At 36.8% G+C, this 25,946-nt stretch overlaps 1 protein-coding gene across 1 annotated transcript; it reads right to left on the reverse strand.

Moving 5' to 3' along the window:
• Positions 1 to 1,605: 1,605 nt before the first annotated feature.
• LOC127653515 (ubiquitin carboxyl-terminal hydrolase 4-like) lies at positions 1,606 to 25,776 on the reverse strand. The gene is made up of 22 exons (XM_052140205.1): positions 25,557 to 25,776; positions 24,094 to 24,221; positions 23,397 to 23,527; positions 19,673 to 19,799; positions 17,996 to 18,141; positions 17,813 to 17,874; positions 17,256 to 17,399; positions 16,592 to 16,709; positions 16,303 to 16,476; positions 16,056 to 16,214; positions 15,530 to 15,754; positions 15,363 to 15,446; positions 13,330 to 13,424; positions 13,063 to 13,245; positions 12,736 to 12,962; positions 10,002 to 10,226; positions 9,777 to 9,847; positions 9,587 to 9,702; positions 9,260 to 9,409; positions 6,198 to 6,301; positions 5,781 to 5,869; positions 1,606 to 4,233 (listed from the first exon to the last, which is right to left on the reverse strand). The coding sequence occupies exons 1-22, from the start codon at positions 25,703 to 25,705 to the stop codon at positions 4,111 to 4,113; spliced, it is 3,030 nt and encodes a 1,009-aa protein (XP_051996165.1). The 5' UTR covers positions 25,706 to 25,776; the 3' UTR covers positions 1,606 to 4,110.
• Positions 25,777 to 25,946: the final 170 nt, after the last annotated feature.

Genomic DNA, 25,946 nt, shown 5'->3' on the forward strand with positions numbered 1-25,946 from the left:
GAAGACACAGAGAAAAACATCACTAAGTCTTCCTAGCTCGTCTATGTTCAAAGAGGCTGTGGTGGGGTGCATAACAGGCTTTGTAGTTAAAACAACTATGAAGAAGATTCAGTGCACTACTTGTTTAACAGCACTCTGAGAGCACTTCCCAAGATGAACGCACTGATTGACATGAAGTCCCAAAGTGGACTTATCAGACCGTCAGACATCGTCCTGAAAATCTGCAAGAGAGCTGAGAGATTTATTCAAAAGCACGCACTCACAAGGCTCATCTCTGTCCCCACAAAGGTTCTGGAATATATCAGTGGTCTCTACCTACTTTCAGAAGATCGTAATTGTCCCAACCAACATTTGGTCAATTTTACCACAAAGAAAATACTTTGTACTTTCATACTAATGTGTAAATTATTGCCCAAACAGATTTTTGATATATCGAACAGTGTTGCCATGGCAAGGCATTAATGGCGAAAAAGGGAAACAGGAAGCGTCTTGTATCTGCTGTGTGCAATGTGTGATTTAGATAAAAATTTAGATGTATGTTTAGTCTTGGGGACTAACCACATGGATGTGACTATATGGGTCACAGTCATAGCGCTACCACCTGGCAGCAGGAATATTTTATATATATTCTTATATTTACTCGGATTGCTTCAAAATTGTTTAGAATAATGTAAATGCTATATACATGTGTCCATTGTGTTCTGAAAGGCACCAGGTGGAAATAGGCCGATGGTGTTTGGGCCGTCTTCGCTACTTACGGCTATATATGTTCTTAAAAATGGTTTGCAGATCTCCAGAGAAGTGACTGGCCATTTACAGACTGTTAAATGTTACCCATTAAAATTTATATCTACGGTGGAGTAGAAAAACATGATTTTGAGAAAATATGTATACAAATACTGCTTTTGCACACGGGAAGTCTGGATTTAATGAGAATAACATTACTATAAAATATACTTTCATGCATATAAACTATTCCAGCTCTATGCGAAACATTTTGTCAGATACCTCATCCTTTCATAATTACAGAACAAGTCAAAAATGTAGACCTTAAAGGAATATTCCAGGTTAAATACAAGTTCAAATGAATCGACAGCATTTGTGACATAAGACCTTTTTCATACTCTAGGTTTTGGAACGCGGAAGTAAAGGTTTGCAGGGTAAACTTTGACAACAGTGAATGGGAGATCACAGCAAATATTATTTTCACTTACCCATTTGCTCCAAGAGCAAAATAAAAAAATAAAAATTACTTTCCAGAAGAAAATAAGATTAAGTGGATTAAGACAATCAGATGGGAGATGCTGCCAAATTTACTGTCACTCTCTCAGCAGCAGTAATGGAAACCCCCTCACAGCTGTGGTAATTCATTTTTAAAACTAATTCCAGTGTAATATAACACAAAGCATAATGTTATAAACTTACACTCAATGTTTAAAAAAAAATCATCATGTAAAAAGTTTGCTAGATTTACGCTGCTAAATTAGACGGAAACGTGTCATCACAATCTGTGAAAAGGTCTAGATTGTTAACCACAAAAATGAATCTTGACTTGTCACCTTGACTTTTGCTTATTAAACAAAAGTCAAGGTGACAATTAAAGTCAATGGGGCCAATCAATGAATGTAAAAATACTCAGTGTTTCAAAAGTATAGCCAAAAAGACCAACAATGTGTGTTAACATGATTTTAATATAATAAAATCACTTACTGACTTTATTTGTAAATTTATCCAAATTTACAAATTCCTTGCCATTATGTATTGTCAACAAACCCTAAAACAACATTAAATACTGTATGACAATTGAAATAACATTACAGTTGAAATAATACATTAATTTGAACAGATTACTGCAAGTGCTTTTATAAAATTATGAGCTTCACATTTCTGCACCTTCCAAAAACTGGCCCTATTCACATCTATTTTAAGTGCCTCACTGTAACCTTGATTTTTGCTTTTTTAAAGAAAAGGTAGATGAGTTAAAATTTGTTTTTGTCGTAATTAACATTATACCACAAATGCTATTGATTGAGTTGAAGTTGTATTGAACCCAGAATATTACTTTTAAAACTACGCAGATTTAAAAATTGTCCCTGGTGTAGCCGTTAACACACAAAGTTAGTTCAGAAAACATCAAGTGTGTGCAAAACTGTAGGGAAATCTAGGCAACGGGTGGCTATTTTTTGTAGCTAAAGAGTTGATTCAACATGTTTTGGTCACAATATAATTATTTTATTTTCATGTGTGTTATTTCATAGTATCAATAACTTTGCTATCATTCCAAAACATGGCAAATAGTAATAATAAAGAGTAGGTGTGGCCACTTGCTAAATTTGTTCCTGTAGATTATCATAAATATATTCATAATTCATCTGGAACATGAAGTTGCCTATGTGAAGTTGATCTTTAACATATAACTGTAAATAAAAACATTTTAAAATACAAGAAAAAGCCATTCCCTATAACCAAGCTTCCACATTTTATTATATTTTTAATTCAAATAGACTTAAACAAAATCTGGTGTTGCACATCTTGGCAAGATAAATATTAGAACACAAAACAGTGCTGTGCCCCAGATCATGATTATTTACATCTATGCCAAAAAGAAGAAACATCTATGAAATTACAAAAACAAAATGTATAAATGCATGTTCTTTTCTGATGAACATATCGAAAGGGAGTTGTAGAGGGGCATCTTCTCTTTGTCTTATATTTCATCTGGATCATGAATTCATCACTACCATAAATATCAACAACAATCATAGATTTACCAGTCAATGACTGCAAATACCACTGAAAGGTGCACACCAGGAAAAACCAACTAGTCACCATTTTGCAGATTCAAAAATATTTGCATGCTGTTTTGCCACACACCAAAGCATTAGATCAATGGATTATTGTTCTATTTTCTGAGCAGTATGAAGCACTTTTAACGTCTTTTAGTAAATATGCCAATCTACATTTCCAGGTATTGACAGCATTGCCATTTCTTGTACATGTAAGGACGTTCGCAATTGGAACCACGGCCTGTTGTTTGTATGTTAGTCTTCACCTGCAACTGCTCAGTAGACATAAATTTAAGAACACTTTCAAGTTGACTCTTGATATTCCTCGGTCTGGATTCAAACCATTTAAGGAGTGATATGTCCAAAAAGATGACAAAATAATCTTGCAAAAATCAGTCCAAATGGAACAAAGCACTAGCCATCGGATATTAAATACGATACTGTAGTTTAAAATCATACAAGTCTTTTTTGGGGCAGTGTATGTCTGTAACTTGGGTTTACTTGTTCCATCTATTATTTTCAAAACTCTATCCACACATGCAAGCCCCGTTTTCACAGTTTTTGGGGTGCAAATGCTGTTAGTGAGAATGTATTTGTATTTGGGAGAGCATCCCAAACATTTTTGAATATCCAGTTGAACTGACATTTTATGACATCATAGAATAAACCACTTCAGAGAGTAAAACATTTCAATCAAACACCCTCTGGAATGGCATATCGAACAGGGTGGCTTGTGAAAGGATTAATTAACTATGGAGACAATAAGAGTGCAAGCTTCTCCAAAATAATCTCTGTGCTTATCACCACACACTTAATTATATATCCACAGAGAATCAATTCTTCACAGGAGGCACGTTACAAGATGCTGATAGCTAGAGTCCAAGTGGAAAGAGGCAAAATCCAAATGTTTCAGATGAGCGTAATGTTGCATACATGAGTCTGTTTTTAGGCATTTCTCCCTCTCTCTCTCCTGACAACCAATCTATGCACCATTTATAACATTCATGTTGTCCAAAGATAGGTTATATTGCCGTTTTACCCTCATTTCAAACTAAAATGAAATAGGCTTCAATTATCAGCAGGCATCAAGGTCTAAGAATAAAGTCTTTCACGTCACACTTCAAATTAAAATTCTCTTTATTTATATATTTTTGGCTCTTGATAAAGATGCATGTGTGAAAGAAAATTAAATTAAAGCTAAAAACAAAGGGCCTGTTTGTTACCCTTTAATAGTCACTGAAGTAGCCAGGATGTGCGTTGATTCATTGGTGGTTTCATGTATATGTAGTTTGTTTCAGTGCCCATTCTTGAAAGACTAAAAAATTTAGTTGGTGTCCATGTGATCATCCAGGGACACTGAAGCTCCTCCTAGTGATGCAGATGGGGTGGATTTGGGTGGTGTATCTGCACCTCTGCGTTGGTAAAAGAGCACGTAGGCTGCTTTAGTCTAAGAAGAAAAAGAACAAATTAAGTTTTCCATAAAACAGACAATTACAAATACAAAAATACCAATAAATTGGCCAATGTTTGGCAATATAGAGGTTATCGGAATAGGCTAATTAATTGAACCATCAGTTCCCTCTTATGTGAGTTTGAAAATCTAATAATGGCTTTGTCAATGGATAATGCACATTTTATACATCAATAAATTATATGTACAGCATTCTACCGGCTATTGACCATCATGATCTCTAAGATATCGGCCACTGAATAACCCATATCGGTCGACCACTAGCTAATTAATTTGTTGTGGGCAGGACATACAATTTTAGAGATTATGTAAGAGCTATTCATTAACCTTAGAAAATGTTTTAAGACATCTGGGAATTATTGTTTAACAAAAACAATTTACATAAATAGTTCATCCAAAAATGAAAAATCTCTCATTATTTACCCTCATGGATCCCAGCTGTGTATGACTTTTTTCTTCATATGCCAAACACAAATATAGATTTTTAGAAGAATATCTTAGCTCTGTAGGTCCTTACACTGCAAGGGAATGGTGACAATACCTTTGAAGCTCCTAAATTCACAGAGGCAGCATAAAAGACTCAAATTGTTTGATCTATGTCATTTGAAGCAATCCAATCGGATTTGGGTGAGAACGGCCCAAAATGGAACTCTTTTTTTCCACTCGAAATCTTGACATCAGCAGTTTCCTTGGCAATCATGATTTCAAGCTCTATTACACTTCCTAGCACCATCTAGCACTCTGTGCATGCATTAAGCACTTGGAAGTGTAATCGAGCTTGAAATCATGATTGTGCCTAGAGGTTGCAATGGCAAGATACAGTGAAAAAGGAGTTAAATTTTGGTCTCCTTTCACCCACAATTGATTAGATCGCTTCAGAAGACATGGATTAAATCACTGAAGTCTTGTTTACTTTTATACTGCCTTTGTGTGCTTTTTGGAGCTTCAAAGTTTCTGTTACCATTCACTTGCATTGTATGGACCTATGGAGCAGAGTATTTTATTTATTTAAAATATGCATTTGTGTTCTACACAAAAGCCCTATTTGGATGGCAATTATTTCTCAGGGTGATGTCTGTAAAGGTAAAATTTAATGTGTTCAGATGACAATTAAATCACGGGGGATGAGCGAGACTATTTGTTGATCACACGATTGCAGTTGCGCTTGTCATATGGAAAATGTATCTATCCACAAACTGTATCCTCTAAATATCTTTAAATATGTTTGGAATTAAGCTAATGTGAAAATAACATTTTTAAAGCATGAGGGAACTGGCCGGGAATTTTCTTGCGGGTGGTGGGAAGACTAAAACAGATATTTCGGATTTGGACGGCAATAAAAATACTGACTAACCCCTGTAAATGCTGGAATTACCTCACGTCCCCATGTAAAAAAAATTGCCATCTGAATAGGGCTATAGACAGTCATACATTTTTCACACATCTGGGATGACATGAGGGTGAGAAAATTAGAGAATTTTCATTTTTGGGATAACTATTCCTTTAAGAGATAAGAGTCTCACCACAATCTGATCCTCAGAGGCAGCAGACACACTGCTGTCATCAAAGTAATACCATTTTCCATCCATCTTATTCTTGCCATATGCCGTGTCTGGAAAAGAAGAAATTACGTTTATTGCTTAATGACTGAAATTTCATTATCAAAAACACACAAAGTAATCATTCCCAGGTACAATTCCTTGAAGGCGCACAATTTTGTTTAACAGTTTATGTAGAATCCCATCAAAAATGATATCTAACTGGGTTGCAGAACAAATTAAGGGGACAAGGGCAAAAAAAAAAGGCTGTTGACAAGCAGTTAGCAGAAAAACTATCTACTAAAAAGATTGGAACAGCAAGATATAGGACACAAGAATGGGATATGATTTCACAAAATTAAGGGTTAGGAAAGGGAGAGACAAGCAATAACAGTGACTTACAGTGGCCTCCGCCCATTCCTCCATAATGGTTGGAAACAGCAATGAGGTCATAGACGTATGGGTCAGCTTTGGGGTCACAAACAAACTCTGACATGTTCAAGTCCCTGTGTGAGACAATCTCCAGACATATTAGTACGTTGTGATCCAGTTTAAATCATTAATTTCAGGAAAAATAAAGTCCAGAAAAAAACATTTCACACAAATAAAACTACCAGTGATAAAAAAAAAAAATAAAAAAAAAAAAAAGTATAGCTGATGATAGGGCTGTAAGATTATAAATAATAATACAAAAATCATAACTGTCCATCAATTCTCTTGATATTCAAACTGTGAGTAATATTGGTTTAATAAAATTAACATTTTGTATTTGTGTGGAGCACCTGTATGACATTCTTCATGCTGGATTCACATCCAAAATAAGATTTGTGTTTTAGGATTACGTTATCTTGGTTTAATATAATATATAATAAAATACATTATACATACATGTCCATGATTGGTAAGAATGCTCAACCGCTGCAATAAAATTAAAAAATAAAAAAAAACGTAATGCTGCAATTGACGCTTTTTAACAAGGTCATTGCGGGAGATTAATTGTACCTTTAATTATTAATTTGACTAATTGTGCAACCTTAGCTAATGTAATTTATATGTTGTCTTCAGATTTTTATATTGATCTGGAAAATCAGTTCTGTATCAGTACTCAATTTACCCAAATTATCAATGGATGGGATTGTCAATGACTCTCAGAAACTGACAATTTCCTGCTTTCTTTCCTGTTTCCTCTTCAGTAGGGTAACCCACAGCACCTCTAAATGGGTATGAATGCCAAAAACCTCAGTCCAATTACATTACAATAAAAAACATCTAAATTCACACATTTACAGTTAAAGGGACGGTTCACGCAAAAATGAAAATTCCCTGATTTCCTTACCCCCGTGCCATCACAGATGTGTATGATGTGTACGAGTCATGGGCTGCTCTCACTGCTACCATCAGGCAGGCAGTATCGCAGCATCAGGACCCGCACCAGCCGACTACATGACAGCTTCTTCCCCCAAGATCTCTCATGATCAATAATAAGCACTGAACTTTATTAATCTTATATCTCACACTGGACTGTCATAATTATATTCTCCACAATACATCTAATGTGTATATATATATATATATATATATTTTTTATATACTCTTATTTTTTATTTTTATTGTATGTGTATTCTATATTGTGTGTATTGTTTACTGTGCATTGTATATTATATTGTGTAAGTATGTGTACATTTGATATGTTAATTGTGTAAATATGTTGTTTATTGTAAATTGGTATATGTCTAGTCACTGTCATGACTGCTATGTTGCTCGAAACTGCACACAAGACTTTCACCTATTGTTGCACTTGTGCACATGGTAGTGCGACAAAGTGATTTGATTTTATTTGATTTAAACAAAGATTTTTTTAGATAATATCTCGACTCCGTAGGTCCGTTCAATAAAAGTCAACAGGGTCCAAAACATTGAAGCTAAAAAATAAAACCCATACATGCAGCATAAAAGTAATCCAAAAAGACTCCAGTGGTTAAATCTATGACTGCAGAAGTGATATGATAGGTGTGGCGAGAAACAGATTAACATTTAAGCTTATTTATTATAAATCCTCCTCCCTGGTCAGTAGGTGGCAATATGCACGCAGAATGCAAATCACCAAAAACAAAAGAAAAAGGGCGTTTCGAAGAGAAAGCGGTTAGGACTGTTTAAAAGTGAAGATTGATAGTGATAAAGGACTTATATATGTATATGTTTCTTACTCACACCCATCATATCACTTTTGAAGACATGGATTTAACCGCTGGAGTCGTATGGATTACTTTTATGTTGCCTTTATATGCTTTTGAGCTTAGTTTTGGACCCTGTTGACTTCCATTGAATTGACTTGCAGAACTGAGATATTGTTCTAAACATATTTGTTTGTGTTCAGCAGAAGAAAAGGCTTTTTCTGGGGTGGCATAATGACAGAATTTTCATTTTTGAGTGAACTATTCCTTTAAATGTGTGCATACAGAAATACACATTGCCAAAATGTGGCATTTACATGTAAAGTGTGAATTTAAATGTACTTTATGTTTGTGATGGGAGCATGCGAGTCTGTCTCATCACAGGATTTTACAGTGTTCAAAAGGACTTATTTGTTGTTTTAACACCATTTTGAAATATTTATTGGGGTTTTGCTCATTTTAGTCATTTAATACACAAATATTTGTTATCAATTCTATGTACTGTATTTGATTTACTGTTTAACTCTTTATTTGAGTGATTTGTTGTGTTCAAGAATGGGGAGGAGAGTGTTACTTTTATGTAAAGAAATGGTACATTCCAATTTTCAAAGGCGGGAAAATTGTGTGTATATGTATATATAACAAGATGGCATGTGGATTGATTATGTTCAGAACACATGGAGAAACAAGGTTGTTTGCATATTTTGAGTGCCTAGGACTCCTGCCTCCATTGCTGAGGGAGGGGAATTGTTACTGCTTTAGCACCAAACAACAGTTCTAGTTATTAGACTGTTTTTAAATGACCTTGTTTTTATTTGCTCCTAACACTATTTATCTGCACATTTGCACCTCATGGACAAATAAACATCTTTTTGGAATGCCATTCCTTCTCTCTGGTGTGAATCTTTTTGTGATTGCTCTGGTCCCGATCTCACAATGTTGCAATAAAGATTCCATTAAAAATTCCAAAAAAAGTCACATCATAGTATGCAACAATGAAAAACACTTACATTTAGTACAAATTTGTACATCCTCAAAGTCAACCATTTGTTTACTACCGAATGTCTGATTCAGGGAGTATAAAATATGCTGGTAAATTTGGCAGCATCTGGTGTGGAATTTACAGAATCCTTCTCCATACACAAACATAGTTGCTCATCATAACCAATTAATAAGTATAATGCCAGTGTTCTTGTTTGTTGTGTTCACTTGCGATTTATAAAAAGTGTAAATCTAAGACATCAGCAGCAGATGTGTTTGGAATAGAAATAGAGCAGCTATAACAATTACCTAATGGGAAAGTCCACAACAGTGTCAAGCTTGTCTCTCCAGCAGCGGTTATAAGAAAACCGCTTCAGATGCACAACAAGAATGCCTGGGAGAGACCACAGGTCAAACTTCTTAGTGGCCTGCTGATGCTTCTTACACGTGGGGCAGTACCTGCGGATGAGCACAGCAGAGAAGATACACAACATCTCTTAAAATGCAGTAAAAAATAACAGGTAGTGTCTATTGGTTAGGATTAGGGTTACCCCTAACCCTAATACTCTGGTAAATCTAAACAACCCTAAAATGTATAAGACAATAAGCAACGTGTAATGCATTGAGTGTCCTCACCAAGGGTCATGTTCTCCTAGCGTCTCCATTGTGGTGAAGAGCTCAATGCATTCTCGTAAAGCTACTGTGGTCTTCTTCTTCTGTGCATGCAGCATGCTCTCGTGCTTGTCATAGGCCTGAGGAGAGACTTCACATTTATGTCTGAGGACACATGGTATGAGAAGCAAGTCAGTGGACTGGCGAGCATTACCTCAGCTTCCTGGTCATCATAGCAAAGTTTCTTAACGTCGGAGTCCCAGTCGATGGCTACTGTAGAATGTGCTGAAGAAATGGACAGTTTTTATTAACGGAAAACGAATGCATTCATTAGTAAACATAATGAAAGTCATCCTGAACAAATCAATGTGAACCACTTTGGAAGAGAGTAACATTCATATGTCGTACTCAGCATTGAATATAAAAAGCTGACAGTTACATGTGAGTTTAAGGAGGTTGCCGTCAAAAGGTAGAGAGCTGATGTTGGCTGTGCCATATGAGTTGACCATGCTAAAAGAGAAGAGTTTAGGCCGGGAAGACAGAGATTTTCCACTGCTGTTATTGGGTCCATTCTCTGATTCAGAGTCCTCCTCTCCATCCACAGTGTCTTTGTTGCTGTTCTCAGGTTCTGGACTCTCCTGGTGGTCCATGGCTTCCTCTTCACCTGAAACACAAACATTATTAAGCTCAATCACAGACCATTGGCATTTGTGTTTGAAAAACAAACACAGGCTTAGTTCCAAAACCTAATGAGCTGCCTTGCTCTCTTGTCAACATAGGCAGCAAAGCACCTAACTGAAAAGGAAGCTCATATGTAACTGATTTGAAATGCTCTATATGTGCATCACACAAACAGTGCTGCTTACTCAAAAGCACACAATAGACTCAGGTTGGTGATAACATGTTGCCAACTACAATAAACCTAAAAAATATGGCAAATCTGGAGTAAAATAGTCCTTTTGTAATTGGAACTCTTTACCATTTTGGATCAACATTTCTCTCACTTGAACAGACCATTTTTCCACTAAGCTCTTCACAATGTGCTGTGGAATTGCCTTCTCTTTCAGAAGGGTCATCGAGTCAAAAGTGCACCGGTGATGCCTTAAATGTCTCCTAGACTGCTCACTAGGTTTTGGAACAGTCACAATCTGTTCTCCATGATATAACGATCCCCATGATATGATTATGTCTATTTGCACACAGATGTCAATAGCACCTGCCACACAGCACAGCTATTTGCACCCCCAATATCCTAGTAGAAACATTGGGGCCGTAACACTGGTGCAAATGTGACTTTGTATGAGGGACCTGGGTTCGAATCCAACTTTGTTTACTCTTTTTCCTATTCCATTTCCTGTCTTCACTCTTAATATTTTCTTTTATACTATGTATATATATATTTATAACATAAAGGTTGTTTTATTATAATATTATAGCAACCATGTTTTCCTACAGTAATATAGTGTTAAAGGAGACCTATTATGCCCCTTTTTACAAGATGTAATATAAGTCTCAGGTGTCCCCAGAATGTGTTTTTAAAGTTACAGCTCAAAATACCCCACGGATCATTTATTATACCATGTTGTAAATGCCTCTTTGGGGTGGAATCAAAAACACACTTTTTTTGTGTGCGTCTCTTTAAATGCAAAAGAGCTGCTGCTCCCCACCCCCGACATGGCTCTGGTCTCTGTGTATACAAGAGACAATGGTAACTTTAGCTGCATTAGCCGTGGACTCGGCTAACAAGCACATTCGGTAAGGCGATTTGCAAACATTCACAAAATATAAAAGTGTGATACTTACATCTTCAGGATATAAAGCTGAAACGCGAACGGTTTACATTTACGCATTTGGCAGACGCTTTTATCCAAAGCGACTTACAGTGCATCTATTACAGGGAAAATCCCCCAGGAGCAACCTGGAGTCAACCTAGCACAATGTAGTTGTCAGGTACTGGTACTGATCCATACACGAGAAACAAATATTTTGAAAATCCTGCTTTATATTGACACTCATTCTCAAAGCAGTCCGTTTAAAATTATTTGCACAAACATGCACACATTTCCTTCAAAAACAAAACTTCTCCACTGCGTCTTCAGTGGCTCTGATGGTGGGATTACATGAAGACTCTTAGGTTCACTTATACAGCCAACAACAGAACACTTATGACGTTGAGACATTATTCTTCTCACTGTGTCTGCTCCAGTGTGGAAACAAATGACAGACTGGGTGTAGATCACTCAGGGGAGGATCTATGATAATAGGGTGGAGCCCTAACCAGTCGTGTGTGAAGCCACGAAAACCATTCATTTTGACACAAGGTTTTTGATTAATAAAAATATAAGAAAGAGGAGTGGGTGAACTTAACATTGAAGAGTGGTTGTGTACACACACTACCAACTCACATTTATTTATAACCACCTTGTAAAAGTGAATTTTGTATAAAAGGTCCCCTTTAATATACACTCACCGAGCACTTTGTTAGGAACACCTATACACCTACTTATTCATGCGATTATCTAATCAGCCAAACATGTGGCAGCAGTGCAATGCATAAAATCATGCAGGTCAGGAGCTTCAGTTAATGATCACATCAACAATCAGAACAGGGAAAATCACAGTGATTTCAACCATGGCATGATGTTTGTCCCAGACGGGCTGGATTGAGTGTTTCTGTAACTGCTGATCTCCTGGGATTATCACACACAACAGACTCCAAATGGTTCCAAAAACAAAAGAAAAAATACAGTGAGCGGCAGTTCTGCAGGTGGAAATGCCTTGAGGTCAACGGAGAATGGCCAGACTGATTCAAGCTGACAGAAAAGCTATGATAACTCAGATAACCCCTCTGTAATATTGTAGTGAGCAGAATAGCATCTCCGAATGCACAACACTTAGAATCTTGAGGCGGATGTGCTTCAACAGAAGACCACATTGGGCACTTTATTAGCACCATAGTGTTCCAATAGTTCTTATGAGTTGAGTGTAGAAATCATGTTTAATTTCATGATTGCTATTATAGCATCTACCTTTTTTTTGTACTGCAGCTGGGGTGTAAATAGTATTTGCCCTGGGGTCTAATTAGCATCTACCTTCCTTTGCACCAGTGTGCAAATAGCCAACTGCCTATAATTATTTATATTTTACTGTGACAATGTATTTGAGTGTCTTACCATCACATGTTCCATTGGGGCCGTTACAGGTTCCAGAGTGGTTGCTGGTGTTGGATGCAGCACTACAGGAAGCTCCATCTGAAACAGGGCTGCTGCAGCCACTCAGGCCTGTGCTTTGACTAGACACTGAAGCTATGCATTCTGGTGACTGGCTTCTGCTGGAAGATGTGGCTGATGCAGACGCTCTGCTCTCCGTAACGGTACTCTGTGAACGTTTAACGTAACGCCTAAAACGACAAAAGACGATTAAAAATTAAATCACGTTTGAAATTACAGGACAGTCACTCTCTAGATATTACAGATAAACTCTCAAATCACAACACCAACCCAATTCTCTCTAGCACACAATCATAGAGGGTATCCACAGTGAGGTTGTGGCATGGGATGGTAATGAGGAGTGGCTGGCCAAAGAGCATTGTGCCAGAAGAGCCTCCGCTGTGCTTGGCTTGCCTCTCTCTGAAGTACACTGGCAGATTTATCCTCTCGCTGTCTTCCTCTAACACCTCATAACTATAACACAGACACACAATCTGTAAAACAACACTCACCTGCAGAAGCAAAAAATACTGAATATAAACAGAAAAGATGACTTGCACAAATATGTCGTCCTTTTCCATAATCTGATGGAGACCATCATCCTGTCTGTACATTTTATGGAATCTATGATTGTAAACATCTGCCACAACCATCTATAAGAGACAAGAGCAATGAATTTGTATTAGATTCCAACACGTTCAAACTAATGTCAGCAAGTTAAAAGGGATATTCTACCCAAAATTGTAAAATAGCATGTTGTTCTTAAGCTACATGTTATTTTGTTTTTCAAAAAGGGAAATTAAGCAGAAAGTCCATGCTAGTTTTTTTTTCCCCCATTAAATAAAAGTGGAAGGACAATGTCAAAAGAAACGAAAATGCCAAAGAAGCACCATAATAGTAGTGCATAGACCCATGCACTATATTCCATGTCTACTAAAGCCAACCAGAAGCTTCGTATAAGCAGCAGGCCAAGAGTCGTTTTTTTCGGTAAATCTTACCATCGCTGCTATCAATTCTAATTTCTGTTAACGTAGTATTATATATATATATATATATATATAAAATAAAAACACACACACACAGATCAGACACAGCATTAAAACCACATGACTACTACTGTGTTGGTCCCCCTCGTGCCGCCAAAACAGCGCCAACCCTAATCTCAGAATATAATTTTGAGATGCCATTCTTCTCACCACAATTATATAGAGCGGTTATCCAAGTTACCGTAGACTTTGTCAGTTTGAACCAGTCTGGCTATTCTCTGTTGACCTCTCTCATCAACAAGACATTTTCATCCACAGAACTGCTGCTCACTAGATGTTTTTTTTGTGACACCATTCTGAGTAAATTCTAGAGACTTTTGTGCATGAAAATCCCAGGAGATCAGCAGTTACAGAAATACTCAAACCAGCCCATCTGGCACCAATCATGCCACGCTCCAAATCACAGAGATCACATTTTTCCCCATTCTAATGGTTGATGTGAACATTAACTGAGGCACCTGACCCGTATCAGAATGATTTTATGCACTACTGCCACACGATTGGCTGATTAGATAATCGCATGGATGATTGTTGGTGCCAGATGGACTGGTTTGAGTATTTCTGTAACTGCTGATCTCCTGGGATTTTTACACACAACAGTCTCTAAAAATTTACTCCAAATGGTGCCAAAAACAAAAACATCCTACAGTGAGAGATAGTTTTGTGGATGGAAATGACTTGTTGATGAGAAATGTCAACAGAGAATGGCTAGACTGGTTCTAACTGACAAAGTCTACGGTACCTCAGATAACCCCTCTGTACAATTGTGGAGAGAAGAACGGCATCTCAAAATGCTATTTTGAGATGTGTGTTGGAGCCATTTTGGCAGCACGAGGGGGGTCCTACCCAATATTAGGCAGGTGGTTTTAACATTGTGGCGGATCGGTGTGTGTGTATATATATATATATATATACACACACACACACACACACACACACACACACACACACACACACACACACACACATACATAGATGGGAACTCCTTAAATACCGTTTAAAAAGCACCTCAGGATAATAACTCAAGAAGTTGGTTGAGAAAATGTCAAGAGTATATGTCTGAAAATTCTAGGTAAAGGGTGATTACTTTGAAGGTGCTAAAATATACGTTTTGATTTATTTTGGATTTTGTTTAGTCACAACATAATTCCCATAGTTCCATGTATGTTATTCCATAGTTTTGATGACTTTACTATTATTCTAAAACATGGAAAAAAAAAAAAAAAAAAAAAAAGATTATAAAGAATAAGTGTTTCAAAACTTTTGACCGGTAGTGTGTGTGTGTATACACACACACTTTTTTTTTTTGTCCATCTGACACAATTTAAATTTCATTCTATAAAATAAAAAAATTAAAAAAGCTGCATGAACATTCAGCCTAACATCTCTTGTGTTCTGAATTTTTTTTTTGAGAGGTTTCGAACAACTTGAGGATGAATAAATGTCTAATTTGGGGTGAATTGCCCTTTAATCAAATTCAAAATGCAAGCATAAATAAAATAAATATTGATTGTTAGGTAAAAATGGGTGCAGTAAAAGTCTTACATTCTCTGAAGGAACTCCAGATAGTTTGGCCAAAGCACTGCACATGTCTGCCACTAGACCCATTTTGGGAACCACTACACGAAACTGGAAAATATAAGTATAAAATGACCTTTTTAGATCTAATCCTGGACTAAAGCCTGTATCAGTTTAAGAAAATTGATTCTTACTTGCATGGGTTTGAACTGTGGGTCAATGCGAACCAGGAACACCTCCATAGTGCGGTCTTTCTTCATGGGCAGGGGCAACGTGAGGTAGCAGAAAGGGTCAAAGGTAACAGAAACTTTGGAGCACTCTGGGCAGACCAGAGTAGATTTGAACAAGCCATGGAAGATGTCCACGATTATGGAATCGTTCCGCAACCGGTGGTTCGCCCATGCTTCCTTGGCTACAATCTACAGACAAATGACAATACAAATCAGTGGCTACAGTCTTAAAAATAAAATTGAAAGGCTAATGAGAATTAGAATTTAAAAGCAGGGAACCTAAGAGGGTCCTAGATCAGCATTCAGTTCTTTAAGCCTTACATGAAGCAGAAATCACTGCAAACATTCTAAATGTAAGTAAAACGTATTTCTAAATTTCTTTTTTAAATGATAAATGATAACTACTTCATGAAACTAACAAGGAAGTTTTTAGTCAGCAGAAGATCTGGACTAGCACAGTGGTTTAGCACAAAATTACATTCAGGTTTACCTCATCAGGGCGCCCTTCAGCATCTTTCAGGGCCAGATAAGGCTTTTTCTTAACACGATTAAGGTCTTCATGTAAGCCGTCCAGTAGAAAGGCCAGCAGCTCCTGAGAGTCTTGTTGCTGGTAGCCCGAGAACTGCGGGGCGAACCGACCCACCTGGGTCTAGGAGAGAGAAACGTTTTAACATTTAGATTTTGTTGTAAGGGCACACCTTAGGAATGGCCAATCACTTCCAGATTTACAGACTCACTTTAAAAGTGCGAGGAGCCACATAACTGCTCCGACTAAGCCACATCTGTTTGACCAGGTCTGCGTAGGCCTCTGCGATCTCCCCTCGCATCCCTAATGGATTTTCCCGGTTGATCTCGGCTTCATAGCAGTCCTCCAGGAAGTATTCAGTCAGAGGTGAAGTGTTGCTCAAGCACTGAAATATTAGAGAAAGTTGCTATCTATAAACAATCAAGTTGACAAAACTGTAACATTGGATAAGATTCAAATATTAGCCTGAAGAAAGTTAAATGGATTATTTGTTTACATACCTGGAGAGCAGAGTTCATGAAGCAGGTGTTGCCCAGGTTACTCAGACCGCAGTGGCCCGGCTGAGCAGCCGATTCTCTGTAACTGTAGGAGGAGCTGTAGGAGTTGTAACTTCCTAATCTGTAAAGGTATGGAGGGTTAGCATGGTGCCCTAGGACATACAGTATATATGATCAGTTAACACCCCATATATATATATATATATCCCATACATTTCTGATTGGTGAACAAAAAAACGTGAAATAAAAGTTGTTTTGGTCCCCTTTTTTAAAATCTGAACTTCATGAAAAATGAACTAAACCAATTGTGAGTTAAAGCAATAACCCACTAGTGGCCAGATATTAGTGATTTTACCAGATAAGTGGTCCTAAAACAGCTTGAATGTGGCAAAAACACACACACACACAGCCTTGATTAGCTTATTGCTGCCATAATAAAGCAGCAATAGCAATATGCTAAAAGTCACCAATATTAAATAAATTAAAGTATAACTAAATAGAATCAATAGAAAATCAACCAAGTAACATAGTAAATTATCTGTTTGTTTAGTTGACAAGCAACATAGCAACCTTGCTATATTAATATAGAATTAATTCAATTGATGTGCAATCACAGGTGAGTACATGTAAAATCAATCAGTTTTATTGGAGGTTTGTTTGAGCTGACCTGTTACCAGAAGAACTGTTGTTCAGCATGTAGCCAGAGTTGCTATTGCCATCCCCATTCGTTATTGTGGAGGAAATGGTGGCAGAAGAGTTTGAGGAGATTTTTGGGGAGGTTGTATAATTCCGAGAGGTGGAAGTACTGGACCTAACAAGACGATTAGTGTCAATCCAAGTACTATTATAATAACAGGGTTACTGGCAAGATTGATTCACTTTAGTGGTGCAACATGTTCCCAATAAATCAAAAACTCAAAAAAGTAGAAAGAAAAGAAAATAGATTCAGGTACCTGCACCTGCAAAACAGAGTGATTTTCTAAAAGTTTAGCATTACAATGCATTCTGCTCCTGCTTAACTCATTAAAACAGAATAAAGCTACTATAAAAAGGGCTTTATATGCAAGTGTCTTTTCAAAATATCTTTACAAACAACAGGCATGTTGGCAACAATTCATTAAAGACCATTGAAATTGTCTAATCAGGTAAACATTTCTAGCCAAGCTATCCATAAGTGTTAGAGACCCTTCAAATGTGAGAAGGGCCAACACTGCATTTACATACTTGGAATGGCTTGTCTGCCTGGGCCATGTGCCATCCTCATTCTTCTTCTCTATAACAAGCACCTATGGGAAAAAGTCAGTGAGTTTAAATTAATGGTGTGAACTCATAAAACCAAATGTCTTAAATATCCATCAGAGTCTTAATCGAACTAAAATTGGAATTGAATGTAGTACAATGTTTTACCTGGCCCTGAAAAAGCCCTGCATCCTGTACAGTGCTGTCAAGTTTGTTAAGTTGTTCATAAGTGTTACTCATATATTTATTCCAGAGTCGAGTTTCCTTTTCTGATGGGATGTCAAATAAAGACCTCATCTCCTTCTCAATGGTATCTACGGAAAAAAAAAAAAAACACAGAGCTATGAGGGTGAATGTAATATGTTATAAAGCTATTTAAAATGTCAATGAAATGTCTCAGCACAAGACTTACGCATTAATACACAGTTAAAGTGAATCCGTAGCTTTCATTTACTGGTCTTTAATTTAGAGGAATAATTCACCCAAAAGTGAAAATTCAGTATCTACTCACCCTAATGCCATCCCAGATGTATATGACTTATTCTTTTTCTGAACACAAAGATTTTTAGAAAATTATCTCAGCTCTGTTGAATAAATAAATAACTATATCTTATGTTCCTTGCCACAGTCACTGGGGGTCTAAAGACAAATAATATTTTTAAGATATAATCTATAATCATGTTATTCATTAAAAAAAATAAATAAATAAATCGCACAATGAAGACTTTACGACACAACAGCTTAATTTTTTGTAAAGCTGCTTTGAAACAATGTGTTGTGAAAAGCATTATACAAATAAAAACAATGTTGATACATTCAAAAATTTTCACTTTCACATTCTTATGTTTTTGGTAGTTTGCAATCTTCATGCATACAGGGAGGAGAAATTCTAGTCAAAAAAAGGACATAGATATTTATCTGTTTCTTACCCACGCCTACAAAATGGCTTCTGAAGACATGTATTTAATAACTGGAGTTGTATGGATTACTTTTATGCTGCTTTTGTGTACTTTTTAAGGCTTGAATTTTCTGGCAACGATTCACTTGCATTGAATGGCCCAACAAAGCTGAAATATGTTTCAGAAAATCTTTGCTGGTGTTCAGCAGAAGACATGTAGGATAGCATGAGGGTGAGTACATTTTTGAGTACTACTCCTTTATATGTCTAAGGCCTTGTTCAGACTGCCAGTAAAAATCAGATTTTTTGCATATCTAGATGAGTTTTTGATAGTCTGGACAGCAAAAAAACACATGAAATCGGATTTTTCAGAATCTGATTCAAACCACATCGAGAGGTGGTTTCAAATGTGATTGTAATCAGATTTTTTTCAGATGCGTATTAGTCCGGACGCTCTGGCTGCTCAATTCAGATTTCAAATGGTCTTTTGCATCACTCTTAATGCGACACACAACAATGAGGTTATAAATCGGTGACTGCAGCACAGAACATCACAATATTTACCAGTCTCCTCCATCACCGAGTTTTTCTTGTACGACAGAGTTCTGCACCGTGACTGGACATGGCGTTTATTTGGAGAGCGAGATGCACCTCCATTTTTCCAGCATCCATTTTGAAATCATCGTCACATGGGTACGCCTACGACATTACCAAAGCAACCCATGCAGATAGGTTGGTTATGTCTGAATGCGCAAATCAGATTTGATCACTTGCCATTAATAGTGCGAACAGTCTGCCTGAAAAATCTGATTTACCTGCAGTCTGAATGTAGCCTAAATGGTAATGGTTATTACAAGTGCAAAAAAATAAAAACTTGCGTAAAACTTGGATATGAATCCATGTATGTTTTCTGAAAAGTGTAAATTTCACAAATATACAATTCATACCTATAGTGTCTGCTTTGCTGAAATGGCGGGTGATGACTTTGTCCATGTTGTCATTTTCACACAAGTTCAGCTCAAGCAAATATACTTCCACTTTACAGTGCTTCACAAACATCCCATGCTCAACAACCTGCAAAACATGTTTGAAACAAACACTCATCAAGAAATAACGATTGCATGTAAAAGACAATCAAGAGGCTTTCCAAACTAAGCAATCAGCATCAAAATATACTTAACTTCTAAACATTCTCTTTAGTTGTGTAACTTTTCAATGCATATAGTAGATTGATATAGCAACCAGACCAGTTAATCAGCTGATATGAGATTCTCAGCACCAGCCTTTTAAGTGTGTCCGAATGGCTGATTAACAGAAGTGGACTTTAGTGTCATTTCCAAAAAGCTAACAAAAGCCTCGTCAATGGATTGTGCATACATTTATATAAATATACATTTTTAGAAATAATAATTGCTCTCAGTAATTTTTTAATGTCTTCTTGGACTTGGACACTGACATCTAGTGACCTGGATGCAGCATCATTAAAACAGTAATGAAAGATGGCTTTAAAACTTTTTGAAAGATGGCTTTACAACAGTTGTGAACATCTCTCTGGCAAAGAAGCTTCATCCATGCTTTCTATACCTGTCGGGTATTTTGTTATCCAGGGGCTGAGGGATTACCGTAGTGAATATTCTTGCTTTATTTATTTTGCATTGAAAATTAAATAATTTATTAGAAAGACGTACATCAAATACATTTCTAAATTCAAATTGCACTCCAAACAAAACAGCAAATAAATATATATATATATATATATATATATATATATATATATATATACATACATACACACACACACACACACACACACAAACACACACACACACACCTTTCCATTTACCGTCAGGTAAGAATCCGTCTAAACATGCAGGCGGAAAATTACTTATACAAATGAAGACATAAAAACAATTCTAAATATAAAAATAATTATTATAATGATGATAATAATCACTGAAATATAAATCATGGTTCGAGGTGAACATGTTTTTGTATTATTTTACAGGCTGCAGAGTTGCATTCACAATAAACTGCTCTGTGGATATAAAGTGAACTGAACTAAAGGCAACTCCTGAACTGAAATGTCTGAAGTCATTTGCAGCACTCATAAATTTTTTTTACAAAATCAGAAGGAAGAAACAAAGTGTGAGATCCTTAGATGCGTGTGTTCCACGAGACTGCAGGCCTCTGTATCAGTGCGTCATATGCACATATACAGCTTTTCTGCCATCTGTACTTAATAATATAAAAAAAGAGTGTTTCTTCAAACAAGTGTCTTTGTGTCTACGGGCAAATTATTTGTAATATTAATTTGATAATAGTTTAATAATAATAATAATAATAATAATAATAATAGTTTAATAGCAAAACGAGCCAAATATCATCATGACATGGTCAAAGGCATCAGCTATTGGCGATCACTCTGACCATCATTGATCCCGAGATAATTGTCTGTTTGCTCAACCCGAATGTGCATTTCTCTCTATAAATTAACAAAACATTCAGACAGTCTCATGCTGGTTTTTCTGACACATTCAGAATCATTACTGTTTTTCCCGGTGTCGCTGCGGCTTGCATCGTAATAATATTTTAAAAGGCTCATTATTACGGTTTAGTATTTCTCTGTAATGTAGAACAGTGTTAGCAATGTTACTTATAACATTCTTTCTCAGTCCTGGAACTCAAACCATTTTCTGATACCAGCACTTTTAGATTTGGGCACATCTAGCATGCTACATGCTAGTCACTGATGTTGACGAGATTAACCCCTTAGGTATCGAAATTTGGTACTGAACGACAAGACATTTTTCGATACTCGATTGTTTAGATGCAATTCAGTCGGTGCCTAAAATGTATGGAACTCGATACCCAGCCCTATCCAGAAGTCAAAGTGTCCAATAACAGGGTGGTTACTGAGATTAAACAAGTATTATTCGGCTGGTCATGTGGTCATCCAAACATGGCAGTCCCCATGAAGAGACCCTCTCCATGTAGAATAAAACAGCTTTTATCAGGTCACTGATATGACTTGAGTCTTAATCAGGGATGCACTGATCCGATAATTGGATCGTATTGGCTCCGACACTGAATTTTTTAGACGGATCGGGTATCGGTCCAACGAGCCCGATCCAAATCGTTAGTTACTGTGTGTTAGTCATGTTCGTTACGGTCACGCTCCAAAACTGACACAAAAGAACCATAAAAACAAAATTAAAGCATATGACTCGTGCACTTCATTCAAAGCCACTTGAAGATGTGCGATAGCTCTGTGAATCACAAAAGGCTGTGTTTAATAAGTAAAAATATAGTATGCGCAGCGCCAGCACATTAGTGAATGGTGCTGCTCTGTTGACACAAACTCAGGCACAGGGTGGTGATGCACTCTCTGCTATTTTTAGCCTTCACAGAGGTGCAAAATGTTTGAGCGCTACTCAAGAACAGCATCTCAGATGTAGATGCTTAATAGTTTGGTTCACTTATAATATTTAGAGTGGCACCGGAAATGCATTGTACCAGAATTTGAATAAGAAGTGAATTAAACTACAGTGAACTGGCCTACAGACAGGCACATACAGGACTTCCTGGAGAGTTTTGAATGTCAAAATAAAAGCATGAGGGTTTAAAAAGTGCACAATTTAAACGCATTACTGTTGTATTAAAAAATTAAATCAATAATAATAATAATAATATTATTAACAATTTATTAGTAGTATTATCATTAATATTGGTTTACAATTTATAACAATATTTAAGTTGAAATAGTTCCAAAAAATTACTGTGAATGAAAAGTGGACTGACAACAACAAAAAAAAAAAAGAGATCTGAATTATTTAAATTCCAACATTTTTGGAAAAAACAAAAGCACTGGTTTCCTTTCTACTTAAGACTTGAAGACTGGAATTACTGTTAATTTGCTGCTACATTATCCAGTTTACTAGTTAATAATAAAGTATTTCTTAATAAATTATACATTTATATTGAACTCGTGTGTAGTTAGAGGTTTGTGTTTCTTTACAAATTAAAGAGTACTCCCAATTAGTTCCACACAATAATGTAAAGATATTCTAAACGGATTACGCAAAAAACAACACTGGTATCAGCTTGGGTTCGGCCGATACTGAGATTTCCGGTTTTGGAAGAGAGAATGTGGTATTGGTGCATCACTAGTCTTCATCTCATGTAAGTGCTCATTATTTTATACATGTTTCAAAATTACAATTCATTTCTTTAGGAGTAAACCTTTCTAAATTAGAAAATAAATAAATAACTGAGTGCACCTTTAATAATAAATGAAAAAGAACTGCTCCTTTAAATTCCACAATTTTGTGTACATCTTTTTTGCTCTCTTTTAATTACATTAAATAAATGGTCATCGACCACTGACCCTGCGGTCAAAATATCAGTATAGGCAAATATATAACCCATTTCAGTCAACCACTAGCAATTATCACATACCAATATCACGCTCACATTTAAATGGGTGATTACTGGTTTACAGGCAACTCCAAGAATGGAAATAGAAAACTGATCCAAGTCTCTACCACAAAGACAATACAAAAAGCATATTAAAGTGCTCATATAAAATATCCTCTCAAAGCAGCTTTTGGTAACACAAAATCTAAAATCAATGCTGCATTACAAGCATCAGAGGTAAACATGAAGAGGTGTAACCTTTCTGATGATGGGCTTCTGGCCCTCCAAACAGCCATACCAGCAGACCAGCTTATTCCAGGCCTCTGTAGGCACCAACACATAGTCTAATTCATCTATGAGATGCTCTTTCAACGTCTGGGCTTCATGATCTGTAACAGAGTGAAGATGAAAAGATACATCAGAAAACCACACATTTAACACAATCAGCAGTATCATCCATCAGATTTGGCAATGTTTCTGTGGTGCACCACAACTTCAATTTTGATGCTTATCTAATGGGAGTTTTAAGGCACAAAAATCTAAACACAAAGCAAATACACTGAAATGCCCATTGAATGTGTAAAGTTAAAGAATACATGTAAAAAAAAAAAAAAAAAAGTCATTAACTCATCCTTATTTTGTTCCAACCCCATATAACTTTGTCTACCATTACAAATCTATTTCAGTGTTCCACGTAAGAATGTCATGCAGGTTTAGAGCGACAGGTGAGAAACTACATTTTCTTTAATATAATTAAGCCAAATATTCACAAATATAAGCATACATATTTTAAAAAGCAAATTTCAGATCTTAAATCAAAGTGTGTCCAGAACATTATATACAAAGTCAAATTGTAGCATATTATAGCGGGCAAAATTAGTCACTTTTACAATACAACCTCTATCTACAAGAATGTGGCAAAACAAAGATAGGCACAGCACTCAACATTCATTACCTGAAAAGAGCCCAGAGTTGTCAATGGGTCCTGGGTACAGATTGTGCTCACCAACATTATACATATCCCAGCAGTCAAAGCCCACATACTTCTTCCACTGTTTGAACCACCGGCTGTCAATCAAATACCTACACATGTTGAACAATAGGTGGCAATCAGTGAATAAGTCAGGAGTGAGAGGACAATTAACTTGCTTTTTCACCTAAAATACAATTGATGGGCTGTTATTTGCAATGCAGTCCTCAAAGCAAATAACTATTGTGCTGTTACACATCTACTAATATAAAAAGAGTAAACAAGGATGTCTTAATCACATATAAAGTAGGAACAAATTCTACCACTTAAGCTTGTTAGTAGGATTCCACACAGTCAGACACACTGCCCATAAAAGTGCTAGAAGCAAAATTGTGTATGTCCCTATATGTTATCTGAACGTAATAGTGTGATTAATAGCTATTAGCATGAACAGTTAGCCTACATAGCTTTCTAATATTTCTAACATGTTCTAGATCTCTAAATGTCCACCTTTGATAGGAATGTTTTAAGATTCATTGACAAAAAGTACAAAATAAAAAACAACAACAACAAAAAATGCCTATACTGAAAGTAAAATATTTACCCCATTCACTTTCTATATAGCTCCTCAACTTACTTTCAAAATAACCTAGCTAGTCAGACACGTCACACAATATACTAACTGCATATGCTCAAGGTTTCAACAAGATAGTTTAAATATTTGAGGCCTTAATTTCACTTAACACCAAATATATCATGGTGTATTGATTATTAGAGGTGTAATATTTTCTGGTGGCAAACAACATAGTAACTGGGTGTTATCCAGTGGCCATGACAAAGCACTGCCTTACTGTAACACTGTATTAATGGCTTTGACTAAGCCACAACTTCAGTTTGCTCGTTATTGATCCAATTTGACACTTCTCTAAAATGAAACTGGCACCTGACACAAATTAACACTAAACAAGCCATAAAGTGAACCTCAAACTATCCAAGCTAACTAGCATCGGCTAATAAAGTGCCTTACATGCATGACGCTACTTTGTCATGTAGCTTTCAGAGAATTGATAACCGACAACGCGGTGGTTTATTTAACAAACCTTCGGCTACTGACGTGGGAGTACAAGTCTGATATGGTTATTTATTACTGAGGGAACATTTTAAATATAATAACTGTTGTAACTGAAGCGAAAGGAGAGGCTAACATTGGTAAATCTGTGCTAACTAGCTACTAGACAGCTTCCTCATTCCCTAACCGACATAATCCGTATTGAAAGTGTGGACAGCTTGGTTCGATCATAATGGGGCGATCTAGTTGGGTTTTAGCGGAGCGGGTGGCTGTCCAGATCCCCGGCTAGTGAATGGATATCCGGCGTTTCTCCATCTGTAGGCCTAAGGTGATGCCGACAACGCGTGCTTTCAATTCAGCTTCCTTTAAAACTCCTTACCACTCGTCTCCCTTTCGAAGTGGGGTTTTCAACAGCGTCCCGATGCTCTGCTTTTGACTTTCGGTGGACGGTACCGGTGTCTGAATCATCACCGGCTTCTCGTCAGCGTCCGAAGCGTTCCCCGGCTCGGGTCCGCCTCCCTCCGCCATCGTACAGCGAGTGAACCCGCAGTGACCGCGGGCGCGCTGAAGTATATTCAGGGGACGCGCAGCGCTGGAGGGAGCGCGCATACTGAACGAATTCAACTAGGGCTGCGTTCCATTAGAAATGTGTATACCCTTCCCTCGCGAAATTCACTCCCGGCTCATGAACTTGGATGTACGTCACTGCTTACGATGCGCGAGTAACCCTTAATCACTTGGAGCATGTTGAAGGCTGATGTCAGTTTAT

The sequence above is a fragment of the Xyrauchen texanus genome, chromosome 13, assembly GCF_025860055.1.
Source record: "Xyrauchen texanus isolate HMW12.3.18 chromosome 13, RBS_HiC_50CHRs, whole genome shotgun sequence".
Classification (NCBI taxonomy): Eukaryota; Metazoa; Chordata; class Actinopteri; order Cypriniformes; family Catostomidae; genus Xyrauchen; species Xyrauchen texanus.

What these genes read in the sequence shown, in the direction of transcription:
- LOC127653515 (XM_052140205.1), bottom strand. Translation starts at nt 25,705, where the DNA reads ATGGCGGAGGGAGGCGGACCCGAGCCGGGGAACGCTTCGGACGCTGAC. An exon ending in TCATGAACTCTGCTCTCCAG is followed by an intron (nt 16,477 to 16,591) that starts GTATGTAAACAA and finishes CTAATATTTCAG; the next exon opens with TGCTTGAGCAACACTTCACC. An exon ending in CCTCTGAGGATCAGATTGTG is followed by an intron (nt 4,234 to 5,780) that starts GTGAGACTCTTA and finishes TTTTCTTCTTAG; the next exon opens with ACTAAAGCAGCCTACGTGCT.